We start from the raw sequence: 17,934 nt of genomic DNA, 5'->3' as shown, positions 1-17,934 counted from the left end.
CAACATATTCATTAATGATCTGGTAGAAGGTTTACACAGTAAAATATCGATATTTGCAGATGATACAAAACTATGTAAAGCAGTTAATACAAGAGAAGATAGTATTCTGCTACAGATGGATCTGGATAAGTTGGAAACTTGGGCTGAAAGGTGGCAGATGAGGTTTAACAATGATAAATGTAAGGTTATACACATGGGAAGAGGGAATCAATATCACCATTACACACTGAACGGGAAACCACTGGGTAAATCTGACAGGGAGAAGGACTTGGGGATCCTAGTTAATGATAAACTTACCTGGAGCAGCCAGTGCCAGGCAGCAGCTGCCAAGGCAAACAGGATCATGGGGTGCATTAAAAGAGGTCTGGATACACATGATGAGAGCATTATACTGCCTCTGTACAAATCCCTAGTTAGACCGCACATGGAATACTGTGTCCAGTTTTGGGCACCGGTGCTCAGGAAGGATATAATGGAACTAGAGAGAGTACAAAGGAGGGCAACAAAATTAATAAAGGGGATGGGAGAACTACAATACCCAGATAGATTAGCGAAATTAGGATTATTTAGTCTAGAAAAAAGACGACTGAGGGGCGATCTAATAACCATGTATAAGTATATAAGTGGACAATACAAATATCTCGCTGAGGATCTGTTTATACCAAGGAAGGTGACGGGCACAAGGGGGCATTCTTTGCGTCTGGAGGAGAGAAGGTTTTTCCACCAACATAGAAGAGGATTCTTTACTGTTAGGGCAGTGAGAATCTGGAATTGCTTGCCTGAGGAGGTGGTGATGGCGAACTCAGTCGAGGGGTTCAAGAGAGGCCTGGATGTCTTCCTGGAGCAGAACAATATTGTATCATACAATTATTAGGTTCTGTAGAAGGACGTAGATCTGGGTATTTATTATGATGGAATATAGGCTGAACTGGATGGACAAATGTCTTTTTTCGGCCTTACTAACTATGTTACTATGTTACTATGTTACTATGTTACAATAATATATTAGTATTGTAATGCCGTATATTTATGTACTAACTGATACCGGTCCATTTATAGATAGACACGTTCAGTTCGATCTATTCCTGAGGTTGGAAGTAGCTGATATAGATGCCAAATAGATAGGATCACAATTCCTGTCATATTTAATGTTCATTTACAAGTGTGTAATCAGTTCAGGCAATAAGTTAATTAGGGAGAAGTGGCTGTACTGTGAGGCTGAGCTTTCCTCTACATTCCTGTAGGGCAAAAAAGGCTACTTCTGACAATTCTAACATAATGTATTGCTCAAACCTGGTCAGTTCTGGATCTTTGTTCCACCATAGGAGCTGGGAAACTAAAATGAGAACTGCCAGATCTGATGCACGGAGGACATCAATGACTTACAGTATTTTTTGGACTATAAGACACACTTTTTTTCCCCAAAATTTGGGGGCGAAACAGGGGTGCGTCTCATAGTCGGAATGTACTTACAGTTATCATGCTGTCAGCAGGAGTTGGGCAATTCTTCCGGTGGTCCGACGCTGCAGGGCGATGATCTCGCTCCCATCCCAGCCTGGTGGGGCTGGTGTGGCAGGATCAGTGGTGCACGTGGTGCTGGGGGCTTTGGCGACATTTTGTGAAAGCCTTGAGGCCCCACCCTTCTATTGCCTCGATGCTGTGGCCTTAGGGAAAATGGCCACCGGAGGCGGCGCATGCGCAAATTGGACCTCGGCTCCAAGATTTTTACTACCGAGTTCTCAATCTTTGCATGTGCCGCCTCCGGCGCATCGAGGCAATAGAAGCATGGGGCTTCCGGTCCTTTTACAAAATGTCACTGGAGCCCACTCGCCACCATGCACCGTAGAACTTGCAGCACTGGGATGGGATTTCTCAGAGACCACCGCATCGCAGCAATGCATGTGCGGGCTTTCACAAACTGTTGCCATAGCCCCCCTCATCACTGAGCACAGTCAAACCTGCACACCAGTCTTGGTCATATCGCTGGACCGCCAAACACCCCCTGTGACTCCGCTCCACCAGCGCTGCCAATCCCCTCCGGGTAAGTTGAATTCTGGACTGGAAGACGGACCCCCATTTGACCCATTAAATTTTTTCCCATTTTCCTTCTGAAAATTTGGGGTGCGTCTTATGGTCCAGTGCCTTTTATAGTCTGAAAAATAGGGTATAATATGGTCTCTCACGGTCTGTCATTGCAAAACTGTTGACAGTGATAGGTAGGAGAAGTAGATATATGCATAAATATATAGTCCTGTGCAAAAAAGTGGTACTGCTTTCAAAAGTAAAAGTTTTAATAGATATTTGATTTTAGCAATTAACAAAAGGCAAAGTGAATGAATGAAATAAAACTAAATCAAATCAATATTTGGTGTGACTGCCTTTTGCCTTCAAAACAGCATCAAAGATTCAGTTTTTCTAGGTACACGTAGGCTATGTTCACATGTGCAGTAATCATTCTTTAGAACTGATCCAGTAACAACCTGCTGACAAAAAAAGTTGTACAGAGACAACCTTTTTGTTCGCCTGAAAAAAAATGATTTCAACTGGATGCTTTTTTTTTTTTAAAGTATCCGTTAATTAGCCATCCATTTTTCTCTTGTTTGAAAAGGATTCGTATTTTACTTACGGGACATGTGAACTTTCAAAGTAATTATCTATTTGAAACTGATTCGGTAGGCAAAATGGATCCCTTTCAATTGGGGGAAAAACAAATGGCTATTTAACTGATCCATTTTCCATAGACTTCAAAGTTAAAAAAAAAAGGTTCAGTTGAAATCATTATTTTTTAGGGGAACAAATAAGGTGTGTCTGCACAAATTTTTTTTAACAGATTGCTGCTAGATCTGTTCTAACTGATGATTAATGGGCATGTGAACGCAGCCTTACACAGTTTTCCAAAGAACTCGTCAGGGAGGTTGTTTCAAACATCTTTGACAACTAGCCACAGATCTTTTGTGGATGTGGGCTTCTGCAAATCCTTTTGTATTTTCATGTAATCTTACACAGAATCGGTGATGATGAGAACAGGGTTCTGTGGGGGCCATATCATTTCGAGGACTCCTTTGTTTTTCTACGCTTAAGATAGTTTTTGACGACATTGGCTGCATGTTTAGGGTCATTGTCCTTCAGCAGAATAAATTTGAAGTCAATTATTCTTCCCGATGATTGATAAGTATCTGCCAATGTTGAGGACCATAGACGCAGTGGTTGACCAAGGAAACTGAGCTTCGCCGATGATAGACACATCATCTTTTCTCCCCTATGAAATTGGAAGATGTCCAGCGTTGCCATAAATATATAGATCTGGCAGCAACCAGCGGGACCTAGCTACACTCATATGCTGTTCAGAAAAGTACTGTATAGCAAATAGTGGTCTTCATAGAAGAATTGCAACCAAAAAGCCATAATTGTGACAGGAGACAAGGCCAAGCAACTCAACTGAGTATGAAAACATAAGAATTGGGGTGCAGAAAAATGGCAGCATGTGCTCTGCACTGATGAGTCAAAAATTGAAGTATTTTTTGTAAAAGAAAGGCTGGAGAGCTGTACAATAATGAGTGTATGCTGGAAAGAAGGGCTGGAGCTGTACAATAATGAGTGTATGCTGGCAATAGTGGAGAAAAACTAATTGGGGATTTAGTCAGGATTGGTTTCCCCAATACTGAAAAATACAGGCAGATAATTATCCAACATGCAATACCATCATGAATGTCTGGTTGGACTAGATTCTAAAATACATGCTTTGACTATTATCCAGCATACTTTTGGCTTTGAAGATAATATTCATGTCAGGGAATATTTTGATTTTTGGATATAGTGAAAGAGGGTATATTGTTTAAAGTCTCAAATTGTATTGTGAGCATCTCATGGAAATTTATGAAACCTCACAAGTGGGAGCAAAAGTTATAGATAAGTTTTGCATAAATACACAAGCCAGTAATCTTGGAAGAGGCAGAGCTCTCAGAACGGTGGAGGTCATCCTTTGGACCCCTCTATGTCGTCAGAAGTTGGGTTTTGAGAATTCATGAAGAAACAGTTTTTTTTTTAGAATTCAATCATCTAGACAAATCCCTACATAATTATTTAAAAATAAATGTAGCTGTGTATGAGGATGACATGTTCACAGCGAGCTTTGTCTCAGTCCCCTTAGAATAACATAAAATATTAGTGCATTTTACGCTGATGCATTTTTATTTTTAGTAATCCTCTTTATACATTGGTCCCTTAGGAACAACTGTTACTAAGCAATTCAGCCTTAGGCAAGTGTCGCTCTGGTGTAATACTAGTCTGACTAATCTAAATTAAATGTGGAAGCACCAAAGAGCAAAATAGAGAGATAAGAGTGCGATACAAGAACATCGCGAGGCTGCTTCTCATGTCCCTACAGAATTGCCATTCATATTGAATCTGTAAATCAGTGGTAGAAAAATTAGAATTTCCATTGATTACAATTTCCCTTTTAACTCTTAGGTGAACTGTCAAAAATTTTCAATTTATCAACTATACTTGTCTACTCTCTTGACTATTTGTCAGTCTCGTAAAACAGGGGAGTCTTCTCATGCTACAAACAGAGCAGGTAAATCACCCCAAAATTCTGATGTACTTATATAATTCTTATTAACCATGTTCTTGTGAATGTCATCTAGTGGCAGCTGAAGGCATAAATACATTTTATTAAAGAGAACCATTCACTGGATTTTTACCGCTTAAACTGAGTGCCTCCTCCAACTGCCGCTCCTCTACTGATTCTGGAACAGTTGTTCTTTTTTTTCTGTGCCCCTCTGTTCTATAGTTGTGTCCGCCAGTAATAAAGATCCAAACTTTCCCTTTAACTAGCTAGGCGTATATCACATAATTTCTCTGTGGGTGTGGCAGTGTTTTGATTGGCTAGAGCCAGAGAAGACAAAGGAATCGCCCACACAGAGGTTCTGTGGTATACTATCGGTTGGTTGAAGGGAAAATGTACATCTTTATTTCCAGGGGCCATAACTTTGGAACAGAGGGGCACAGAAGAAAAAAAAGAACTGTTCCAGAATCAGTGGAACTGCATCAAATAAATTAGGTGCTGAGGTTAAACTAAGAAAATTGAGTGAAGGGTCCTCTTTAAAAATCTATAGCTGTATGAAAGAATGCATTCTGCTGGAGAGAGGGACACAGGTGACAGTATGGATTGTTGGTGGTGCTCTGATAGCAATATTGTTTATCAGGCACTTTTTAAGCTCTACCTATGGGGCACCATGATTGCGTTGTTTATTGAAGTACTCAGCAGTGATGTGTGTTACGGGAACTTTACAGGCAGTATTATTTATGGCAGGAGATGTTACCGTATATGGTAGTTTATGCAGACAATTGCAGCGTAGCAATACCTTGAATTCATATGATTCTTCAATAATAATTTCAAGCTTAATGTGTTCTCCTAGCACAGGTCGTCCCATTTCAGCTATACGCCGCTCCTCCTCTTCTTTACTAGTAAGTGGCTGCTTCTCCTCATTCTCTTCTGTAATAAAAAAAAAAGATAAAATCACTCATATTATATGCTTTAGCCATGTTAGAACCTACTTTTAATCCTAATGTCTGACAGTAATACCAAAAAAAGGGCACTACATTAAAAGGAGACATTGTCTAAATTAGGCTATAACAATAATTAGTGTTAAGTATCGTGGCATACGGATAGCCACGTAATCCATCTACTCCGAGTGCCACAGAGCAGCTTGCTATTACCATAAGAAATGGAAATAAATTACAAAACAATAATAACCTTGTGCAAAATGATATCAATAAGTCACCATGAAGACACTGTAGAATGACAGAACCACAAGGCAACATTTTCTTTCTATCAAAGCAAAATTATAGGGTACATACTCCTCTCACCTACCAAGTGCAGGTGACGTTGATGCCACATCACCAGTGTGTCAGTAAATCAGTGCTCAGAGGCTCTGAGCGGGGCATTCAGTCTTCGTGGGAACCCACCGCTCAGAGCCACTGAGCTCATTGATTGGCCGCCACAACGTTTTAGCGTCACATGACACTTTTTGCAATAAAAAGTGACAAAACAGTTTAAAACTAAAATAATTAGCATTTTTTTATTTTGCGCAAAATTCATCAATCCCATGTATCATTTGGCACAAAAAAATGTCAACAAGACAAAGAAAAAAAGTGAAAACATCCCCGCCTACCTCCATGCAAACAAACTCACCAACAAATAATAACACAAGACAAAGAATGAAAAGCGCAAATGATGAATCGAGCCCTTAGCGTAGACATATGATTACAGCCTACCACAAAATCATGATGTTTTGCAAAACTGGTAATCTCACACTAATTATCTCGGGATATATATGACGAGCCAATTAAGTTAAGGTCCAAATGCACATTAGATAAAAATCAGTTGAGCCTACCAATTTTGGTCTGGCATCTGATGGGGGAGCGAAAGGATCTGGCCTGTTGAATTTAATTGGTGGTTCTTTTATTCAAAATGGAAAGAAGACGATGCCAAATGAGTATGGCAGTGGCTCTCTCATAGAAAAGTCTGGAATATTTGACCAAGATGAGCATTCTTGTGTATGGGGTATTCAGAAGAGATAGTTGTGACCCAAACATGTGTCAGGGTCTCTAGTGTCACTTCCTGAAAGAGGCAATCCTATAAGTCAATATTGATCCTTTAAAGAGTCCTGCTACATGGCTTAAGGTACCTTCACACATAACGATATTGTTAACGATATCGTTGCTTTTTGTGACGTAGCAACGATATCGTTAATGAAATCGTTATGTGTGACAGCGACCAACGATCAGGCCCCTGCTGGGAGATCGTTGGTCGCTGAACAAAGTCCAGAACTTTATTTTGTCGCTGGATCTCCCGTGGAAATCGCTGGATCGGCGTGTGTGACACCGATCCAGCGATGTCTTCACTGGTAACCAGGGTAAACATCGGGTAACTAAGCGCAGGGCTGCGCTTAGTAACCCGATGTTTACCCTGGTTACCATCCTAAAAGTAAAAAAAACAAACACTACATACTTACCTAACGCTGTCTGTCCTCCAGCGCTGTGCTCTGCACTCCTCCTGTACTGGCTGTGAGCGTCGGTCAGCCGGAAAGCAGAGCGGTGACGTCACCGCTCTGCTTTCCGGCCGCTGTGCTCACACAGACAGTACAGGAGGAGTGCAGAGCACAGCGCTGGAGGACAGACAGCGTTAGGTAAGTATGTACTGTTTGTTTTTTTTACTTTTAGGATGGTAACCAGGGTAAACATCGGGTTACTAAGCGCGGCCCTGCGCTTAGTTACCCGATGTTTACCCTGGTTACCGGCATCGTTGGTCGCTGGAGAGCGGTCTGTGTGACAGCTCTCCAGCGACCAAACAGTGACGCTGCAGCGATCCGGATCGTTGTCGGTATCGCTGCAGCGTCGCTTAATGTGAAGGGGCCTTTAGGATATAAAGCAAAGTCAGACTCTCCAATTGCATGCAGCTGTTTCAGGATTCTCGCTCCTCATCAGTGCAAAGTAGAAGACCGGTTAAAGGGAACCTGTCACCCCCCCCAGGCGTTTGAAACTAAAAGAGCCACCTTGTGCAGCAGTAATGCTGCATTCTGACAAGGTGGCTCTTTTAGTTATTGTTGCTGTAACTGCAGAAATAATCTGTTTTGTAATTTGTCCTAAATACCTGTCTTCAGTTCTGGAGGCAGGCCTTTCCCCCCCTGCTGCAGACGCCACACAGCCATCACTCAAGTCTTCTTGGCGCCGGGTGCCGCCTCCTCAGCGCTATTTTGAAATCAGCCTGCGCTCTTTTGCCATGCCTTGGGCAGGCGCAGTGAGCGCTGCCCGTCCTCTGTCCTCATATGCAGTCTCGCTGACTGCGCCTGTGCGGCCGCCCTGCCTGTGAATCCCAGCCCCGCAGTGTCTTCTGATTTATTCACACCGCGGGGCCGCACAGGCGCAGTCAGCTAGACTGCATATGAGGACAGAGGACGGGCAGCGCTCACTGCGCCTGCCCAAGGCATGGCAAAAGAGCGCAGGCTGATTTCAAAACAGCGCTGAGGAGGCGGCGCCCGGCGCCAAGAAGACCTGAGTGACACATATGCTGCTATGTGCTGTATTACTGCAATACCCCAATATATATTTAATATTTCATAAGTATTTCCATTATGTTTTCTCATTAATTGTGATAAATGAAGTAGCTTGTTATGAGATGATTCCATTTTATTTGATGTAACACTAAGCCTCAGTGAGTTAGAGCTGATCTGTGTTTTACCGTCAGACTGCTGGTAATTGTGAGGCTTAGAAGCGTTAGCAGAGAGCGCGGCAGGAAAATGATTAAAGTGACCTCAGTATTTGAACTGTGTTTCATTAGGGTAATGAAGCTGGGATGTGATGTGATTGTAACTGGAGCACATTACCTGAACAGAAGGAGGGTCTTACAAGTTCACGCATTATCTACTTCTAGGACCATTTTAAGTGAATGAACATCGGGGAGCGGAGATCCCTCTAGGTAATAACTTCCAGCCGCATATATGTTCGCTAGAAGTAGAATGACCTCAATGCTATGAATTCGTTAAGTAGCAGTTGGCAGGAAGAGCTTTTCTTGTTAGTTTGCTTATTTCATTATTATAATTTGTCTCCACTAGTTCATGAATTCAGCAAGTCACCCATACATAGGTGAGCACAGTATACAGTGTCAGACTTGGGTGCAAAGGGCCCAACAGTAACATTGACTTTGGGGGGCCCATTTTTCACCTGCATACAAATATTACACGATCCTCATTCACAAATTTACCTCTATCTCTAAATAATAATAATAAACTGGTTAGTTTGGTTAATGAATGATGAGATGCTGCTTTTTTCTGTACAGAGTGAATCAAGTGAATTATGCCAAGTACTGCCCATACCCACACAATGGGATTGGTGTCCAGATCTGCACAGGGGCCCACCGGGGGATTCTCCTGTTACCCCATGGGCCAGACAGAGCCTGACAGTATACACAATTATGTGACACTGTTGTGCTGCTATTATTAGCTACTTCTGCGGTTACCATGTATTTGAGCATTTACATTAAAAGTGCAGACAGAGATATAGTAATGCTGAATTTGTCATATTGCTTCATACATTACAGGTACTCCGCGAGTCAAAATTACACAGTTACTTCCAGTATCATGTAGCACATTCATCAGGTCAAGCAGTGCAGAAAAAGGTCTCGATTCACTATTACATTTGCGCCTTGTTTTGTCTAGTTTTTATTGTTTTTTGGCTTTTGTTTTTCCATTTTGCGCCTTGTTCCTTTTTCATTTGTACCTACTTAAAGTCTTTTATATACTGTATATATATATATATATATATATATATATATATGTGTGTGTGTGTTCGCATGTTTTTTTATGTTCATCATTGTTGGTCTCCAGATGTTTTCAACTGATTCATAAATTGCGACTTTTTAATAAAGTCATCAAGTGTTTGTGCAAATGTATTCCAGATTCTGCCCAGGTGCGATTTTATATACGTCTGAACTTTTTGGGCAAAAAACTTTTGCATTAAAAAGGTCAACGAAAATAGAGCAAAATACATGAACAAATTTTTGAATGGCTTTTTTTTTTGGATTCAGCACTCTGTGAACAGCCAGCTTCTTTAGCAATGACCTTTTGTGGCTTCCCCTCCTTGTGGACTGTCAGTGACTGCCTTCTGAACATCTGTCAAGTCAGCAGTCTTCCCCATGATTGTGGAGCATACTGCAACAGACTAAGGGACCTTTCTAAATGCTTAGGAAGCCTTTGCAGGTGTTTTTTGTTAATTATTCTAATTTACTGAGATAATGACTTTTGGGTTTTCATTGGCTGTAAGCCAGAATCATCATCATTAACAGAAATAAACACTTGAAATAGATCACTTTGTTTGTAATGACTCTATATAATATATGAGTTTCACTTTTTGTATTGAAGAACTGAAATAAATTAACTTTTTGATGATATTCTAATTTTGTGACAAGCACCGGTAAATCCATTGAGTACAACCTATACCCAAACATGTTTATCCAGAGGAAGGCAGAAACCTCAAGAGGCAGATACTAATTGTCCAGTATTAGGGGAAAAATTCCATCCCAGCTCCATATACAGCAATCAGACTAGTTCCCTGGATCAGTGTCCCAGCACAGAATCTAATACTTATAACCTGTAATATTATATATATCAGGAAAGGTATCAGGGCCCTCATTAAACTGTTTTAGTGAATCAACCATCACATCATGTGCCAGAGTTCCACAACCTCACTGCTCTTACAGTAATGAATCCACATCTGTGATGATGAGAATCGCCATCTTTTGATATAGAAAACCCTTCCATACCGTAAAGTGGTTTCATAGCTACTGTATATAATTTTGTAAAAATAGCACCATTTGTAAAGCATCTAATTATACCAGCAAAATATACGGTAGATATAAAATAGTATATGCCATATAATACTGTGTATGGAATCTGTGTTTTTTTTTCAGCTTGTTAAAGAATAAAAAATTCTCCCATCTGGTTATGGAGTACCGTCAGTGCTGGAGGCTTTAATATGTCAGGATGAGTTCTTCAGTTCTTTATCACTGGAGATGGAAAATTACCTGTAACTAATACCAAATGTGAAGCCTTTGCTCTGTTCATTATTACTGGCTATACATATGTTGCTGTCTGGCTAGCAGCAGTTGGATTGCCGCAGCTTCACAAGCCAGCCAAGGTTACCGCTCTTGGTAATTTAGCACAGAAATGCTGCACAAAGATTCTGTCCTCAGCTTTAACCCTTAACGACCACGACAGACAATAGAATTGCCGATGAGGGTGGAACACAGACCGGTGACGGTAATGTTGCCATGGCCCAGGATGATAACCTCTCGTCATCCTTTTCTATATTTGATCCAAAGGCCCACGTAAGTCCTAATGTGATTTATAGACATCTCTCTGTATAAATACGGTATATCACTATTTTTATCAAGAATTTGAGACTGCGACAATTTTGGAATTGCTTTCATATGACAGATGAGTTAGTTCGGCCTATTTTTGTTTGTAGGATTTGCTGATACAAAGAAAGGCAGAAAATACATTTCTGTAGGCAAAAAAGAATCCGGTCATCATCTGTTATCTCCTGGGAAATATATGGCCAGTCATTAGTTTCCTATGCATAGTAGACAGTGCCACCCACAGGGAGTCAATACCACGTCCACTCGTCTTAAAAGGGCCCCCGGAAAAAGGACTTTTTGATAATTGTGTTTTTCTAATTTTCTTATTGGGGGGAGATTTACGATGTGAAAGGGGCTATCACCTTTCAGAAACCTTTTTAGTATAAGCTCAAGATTGGGTAAGAGGGCTCGTTCACACCAGTGTATACATCAGACGAGTGCGATCCGATCTTTTTTTATGGGACAGAACTCAGACCAATGTTATTCAATGGGACAGTGCTGATGCATGTTTTTTCTGGCAGAATATGGCAGTGAAAAAAATCACAGCACTCACTTTGAAATCAGATGCCATTTACCTATTCATGTCTATGGGTGCATGCAGTCCAATTTCCACAGACTGTCAAAATGGAGAAGATGGAGAAATGTTGTTCAGTGTCGAAAGTTATGGACTAGTTATCTGACTGTGTAAATGGGACTTAACTGTACCTTTCACCATGCCAATTTTATCTTATCATCAATATTAAATTCTTGTCTTTTTATTATTTTCCTAGTTTTAAGGATGATTGAAGACACAAGCCCATTGAGTTCAACCTATGCCCTAATACATTAATCCAGAGGAAAAGATCCCACGAGGCTGAAGCTAATTGCCCAATATTAAGCTTGGGTCACACCACCATATGTTCTCTCATCCGAGAGAATGGGGCTGATCAAACTGTGATCAGCGTTTTATCAGAGTATGATTAGAGTCTGATCCGATTTTCTCGGATGAGGAGAAGATGGAAAAAAACATTTCTCCATCTTCTCATTTCTGTCAGTCCGTGGAAATCGGACCAGACTCGGATGTCATCCAAATGAAGTCCGACTTTTTCCACAGACTCATTGACTTGCATGGCCGAGTGCAATCCAAATATCGAATGCAAATTGTGCATGCTGCGATTCGGTCCGAGGTAAAAAGTGGACATGTGCACAGCCCCATAGAATAACATTGGCCCGGGTGCCATCCAATGTTTTGTCAGATCGCACTCGGAGCGATAATAAGGTCGTCTGCACAGGCCCTTAGGAGAAAAATTCCTTCCCGACTCCACATAGGACAATCAGACTGGATCAGTGTTGCATCTCCATAAATCTAATCCCCATTGCCTGTGATATAATATCTATCAAGAATGGCATCCAGGCTGTCCTGGAACTTTTTTAGTGATCCGACCATCACATCGAGTATCAGAGAATTGCAAATGTTTGACAACTTGAAAATGATACTGTAAAAATGATTAATATGTTAGGAGAAGGACACTCCAATCTTGTGTTAATGTGATTAAAATATCAGTAACCAAGTATATATACCTGTAATGTTGATGAGTGAAGATGGCATAGGGTGGTCTCTAAAATGAACCTTCCTGTAGACAGCTTTACCTATTGAAGCACCAACGGAAATAAAGAACATGTTGGATAAAGTCTGTGGTGGGTTTATAGGGTTATGTTAGTGGAACCGGTAACACACCATGCGCACTCTGGGATTATTCTAATTGCAATCCGATGCTGATAAATCTTTAGTAATGTTCAAGAGTGAACTTAGTGCAGTTTTCATAGAGGATGAAGGCTCCTGGTATATTGGACGATGTAGATAACAGGAGACTCGCCATTGATATGGTCATATGTGATCTCAAAAAAGATTTTTGTATGCTAAATAGATGAAAATATATTCCTGATATATGTTTATGGGTCTATGTTATCATTGCAGCCTCAGATGAGAATAGAAGAGAAATTGAAGAATATATGTTAACTAAATGTATCTGATGTCATATAAAATAATACGATGCAAATAGATATGGTCTAAGTTACATCCAGATATTGTAATACAGTATTTACTGCAGTATCTGGTCGCGGTCACTATCAATAAACGGTGCAGCTGTATAACTGAGCACATTCGGCAGCTGACAGCACCTAGAATAACTTATCAGCAGGGGGTGCCGGTGTCTCACCTAGAGATGAGCGAACCCGCACTTAAAAGTTCAGGTTTCATACCAGACAGTTAGTATCCGGTGCTTAACGCCGAACATGGAATTCTCCCGGAAGTCTGTTGCATGTTCGGAGTTCCGAGAGAAGGAGAGAGAGAGATTTTCCAGCTCAAAAGTTCAGGTCTCCATTGTTTTTAATGGGGTTCTGGTTCAAGTTCAGGTACAGTTCTGGTACCCGACCAAACTTTGTAATACAGCTCGGGTCGGGTATCAGAACCTGAACTTCCATAGGTCCGCCCATCAATTAGAAATTGATGACCTATCCCAAGGATTGGTCGAGGGAAATTTCATTGGCACATTCCAACCAGATAATAAAACAGAGTATTTTTTTTAAAACAATGTTTAAAAGGTTAAAAAAGACCTCAAAGCCTGGCGCGTTTCTGGTGTGTGATGACATCCTTACACATGGTCCTATGAGTAAGGGTGTGGTTCGAGGTCTTTTTTAACCTTTTTAAAATTGTTTAAATAAAAATTCTGTTTTATTATCTGTTTGGAATGTGCTGATGAAATTTCCCTCCTCCTCTTCGTTATGGCTGCAATCACCAACGGATACGGCACCCACCGAATAAACTACCGTGGAGAACTGAAGTTGTCAACGTGGTGAGCTTCATCATTTTCCTCTCCCAATCTCCTTCAAACAGATAGGTGTTATGAAAGGCAATTCAGTACTACAATGGACATAGCGGTCAGAGCACATACAGTGATCTGACAATAACCCAAAATCATAGAACGAGCTCTGAGACGTGGGAACTCTGCAGACCGCAATCCCTAATCCTCTCCAAACAACACTAGAGGCAGCCGTGGATTGCGCCTAACTCTGCCTATGCAACTCGGCACAGCCTGAGAAACTAACTAGCCTGAAGATAGAAAATAAGCCTACCTTGCCTCAGAGAAATACCCCAAAGGAAAAGGCAGCCCCCCACATATAATGACTGTGAGTTAAGATGAAAAGACAAACGTAGAGATGAAATAGATTCAGCAAAGTGAGGCCCGACTTTCTTAACAGATCGAGGATAGAAAAGGTAACTTTGCGGTCTACACAAAACCCTAAAGAAAACCACGCAAAGGGGGCAAAAAGACCCTCCGTACCGAACTAACGGCACGGAGGTACACCCTTTGCGTCCCAGAGCTTCCAGCAACAAATTAGACAAGCTGGACAGAAAAAATAGCAAACAAATAGCAAAGAAGAACTTAGCTATGCAGAGCAGCAGGCCACAGGAATGATCCAGGGAAAAGCAAGTCCAACACTGGAACATTGACAGGAAGCCAGGATCAAAGCATTAGGTGGAGTTAAGTAGAGAAGCACCTAACGACCTCACCAGATCACCTGAGGGAGGAAACTCAGAAGCCGCAGTACCACTTCCCTCCACCAACAGAAGCTCACAGAGAGAATCAGCCGAAGTACCACTTGTGACCACAGGAGGGAGCTCTGCCACAGAATTCATAACAGATAGGTCATCAATGTTACAGTAGTGGACAACCTCTAATTTTTCTGCCACAGCTGCAAGTATGCTATGCTTGAAGACATTTTCTGATTTGTATAAAACAATGAAAGACACATTACTTATCTCCTAAATCTCCAGCTGCCCCAGACCCACTACCCTGGGGTTAGGTTTCCAGAGTCCTGCAGTGGTGACTAAGAACCACTGCAGCCAGTCCCTAGGCCTCAGAAGTGCACCACTAAGAACATTGATGGGTAAGAGTGGTCCCCTGGTTAGTCGAGGATCTCGGAGTTACAGGACAGACTGACCGGGAGCAACAGATTGCTTTCATTATTTCATGCAATTTTTCCTCCTTGGCCCAATTTAGACTTTGTTTTGCTGGTTATGAGCTTCAGGTCTTTACAAATTTAAATAACTATAGAGATGGATTTAAAAAAGCTTATTGGTATAACATTTTGGACATATTTAGCAAAAACAAGTTGGTCTCTAAGGGTGGATATTTCCTTTAAGGACTGAGTTCAGCTCACTAATGTCTTGCTTAATGGCAATATCTAAAAATAATGTCTTTTCAGGTTTTCAGAAGGTTTTCCTCTAAGTAAGACGCTAGAGTATTATCAGGATGAATCTCTATGGACGTTTGGAAGCATGCCGATAATAGAGTCCATTCTTACGCCCGATGTAGTGATTCGACATACGAAGACTCCTTGTCGCATTGCTGGAAATGTACTCCTCTGCTTTATTTGTAAAATAGGACACAGCACAGACAGATTAAAACAAGTCACATACCCTTGGGTAAAGGATTTAGGTCTGGTTTGTCCTCCTGTGGTTTTCTCAGTACATTTCTAGCTTTTGTTACAGCAAATCTTCATTGTGAATAGCAAATTTATGGAACGTCAGCTTCAGAAAGCCAGACAGCTGATGCACATAGATTACATAAATTAATTGCAACTGTTTTATACCTGCTGTCTTACATTCCGAATCCAATAATAAGACATGGTCGGCTTTCTGAGCTAGACAAATGAGATATAGTGGAGAATGTAATGACGGAATATCCACTTACTTGTCAAAATATGGGAGTTAAACATTCAGAAAACTTTTACTAAAATAAAATCCAAATTGTATTTTTTCCCTGCTTCTTTACAAGTTATAACTTAAAGGGAGTTTGTTGGCACAAAAAGACAATTCAAACCAAGCACAGACACACGGTGCACTCTTGATTTAGCCAAATAGTTCATGGCACCTTCCCACCTACTTATTTATCATCTACCTCCTTCCCTTCTTCAAGAAAAGGTAAGATGCACTTAGCTGTTTTGCTACGCAAATGGTGTGAGTACCTGAGCTTGGTTTGCACAGTCATTTGTTCTGACCGATCCCATTTAAGATAAACTCCTCATCATCCTTTTGTGTAATGTGTGCCTGCTGTTGTGTGCTAAGACCAAGGACCAATTAAGCTACAGTGTCTATTTCACTATTGATCAAAAGGGTAACATTTCTCCTTACAGAGAGTGACATGTCAAGCCTGACATGCCAAGGTGAGGAGACTTTTAACCCTGCTGTTGACTTCGGTCAAAAACGACCGACCTTGAACTTCAATATTCTTTAAAATATTCAAGATGCGGCTCTGAAACCCGTGGCCGACCGACCTATCCTCATTTAAGTCAATCAACCACAAGTTTCAGAACAGCATCTTGAACACCCCAAAAAATACCATAGTTCAAAATAGGTCTCCCCAGACCGAAGACAACAGCAGGGTTAAGTCTTGCAATGCTCCTCTGGGAAATATGCAAACTTCAGAGAGGAAGAGAACTAGAACTCTAGTGTCACCTATTGAAAATAGCAATTGGAAGTTTGCATATTTCCCAGAGGAGCATTGCAAGACTTAAATGTCTCCTCACCTTGTCATGTAATGCTTAACATGTCACTATCTGCAAGGTTACTGTAAACTGAAAGGGAGAAGATACAGATTAGATATTACAAAAACTTTTTGATAGTGAAAGTGATCAATGAGTGGAACAGGCTGCCACGAGAGGTGGGGAGTTCTCCTTCAATGGAAGTCTTCAAACAGAAGCTGGACTGACATCTGTCTGAGATAGTTTAGTGAATTCTGCATTGAGCAGCGGATTGGACCTTTGAGGTCCCTTCTAACTCTAACATTCTATGATTCTATGAAGGTGAAATGTTATCCCTTGGACACCTCTCACCCAACCAAACCAGATCTCACACTTTCCACTGATGACGGGTAGTACCCTGAAAGACAGTGTTTGAAAATTGAGATTTTGGTTTTAGTTTTCACTTTTATCCTAAGTCATGTGACAAGGCTCGTTAGAGGGTTGATATTGACTTTTAGGATTGCTGCTTCCAATAGCTGGCGCTATTACATGAAAGAAACCCGCAGCACTCGATAAACCCCACTGCATGCACCATTTGCTGGATCCGTTTTTTTCACAAAACGACGGATTGTGACAGAAAAAGAAAGACGGAAATGTGAAAGAGGCCTAATTCTTCAGCTACTAAACCACAAATGAGAAAAAAACCCTAACAGGAAGTGTTCAGTTACACTGCAGCGCCACCACAGGGGAAATTAAGCATTACACATTGTCTATTCAAATTGTCTGTAATACAGGAAATATCCTCTAGGGTAGAGATACTCTTTATTTCCACTATGGTCGAGACATGCAGTATATTTACATATACTGACCAGGGAGCCCTCCTCAATAAACTGTGAAGCCCCAAACCTTTGAACACCATCTTACAGCTTCCGGATGGATATACCCTTCATAGAAAGTTGAGTAACGTTGAAATTACATAGCAACACCCATCTTGTGATCACAAGTTACAGTCTGGTAGTAATCAAAGGAAAATATGTCAGCAGGTTTTTCCTATACAATCCGAGAGCAGCATGATGTAGGGGCTGAGATCCTGTTTCCATTGATGTGTCACTTGGTGTGTTTTATCAGAAGGAGATTATCACTGGAGAACTAGGTGTCACTCCTGGTCCAACTCAGCCGCAAACACTGATTATCACATTTCTGTTAATATACATTGTACACAGAAAGCTGACAATCAGTGATGTGGGTGGGATTATACAGGGCTCAGTATTCTGAGCTCTGCTAGATATGCAACAGAGAAACTGTGATTCTATTACAACAGATACACCCTGTAAACTAAGTGATACATCGCTGGAATCAGGGTCTCAGTTCCTACACTCCCTGAAAGAAGTTATGCCGCTGTGTCCATTAACTGATCAATATTTCTGCATTGATGCCAATTTATTTTCTTAACCTAAACCACATTTCTGAGGGTTTCAGCTTTCACAAGAACAATTTATACAACCAATGGA

The 17,934-nt window shown here is 41.1% G+C and overlaps 1 protein-coding gene across 2 annotated transcripts in view; it reads right to left on the bottom strand.

The window, feature by feature from the left end:
* SLC8A1 (solute carrier family 8 member A1) overlaps positions 1–17,934 on the bottom strand; it is a 469,783-nt gene that overhangs the window by 62,636 nt on the left and 389,213 nt on the right. For both annotated transcript variants that reach the window (XM_069769002.1, XM_069769003.1), the window contains exon 5: positions 5,367–5,497. In XM_069769002.1, coding sequence (XP_069625103.1) covers positions 5,367–5,497 — 131 coding nt within the window. The remainder of the gene's footprint in view (positions 1–5,366; positions 5,498–17,934) is intronic.

The sequence above is a fragment of the Ranitomeya imitator genome, chromosome 5, assembly GCF_032444005.1.
Source record: "Ranitomeya imitator isolate aRanImi1 chromosome 5, aRanImi1.pri, whole genome shotgun sequence".
NCBI lineage: Eukaryota > Metazoa > Chordata > Amphibia > Anura > Dendrobatidae > Ranitomeya > Ranitomeya imitator.
This window is presented reverse-complemented; position numbering and strand designations above follow the sequence as displayed.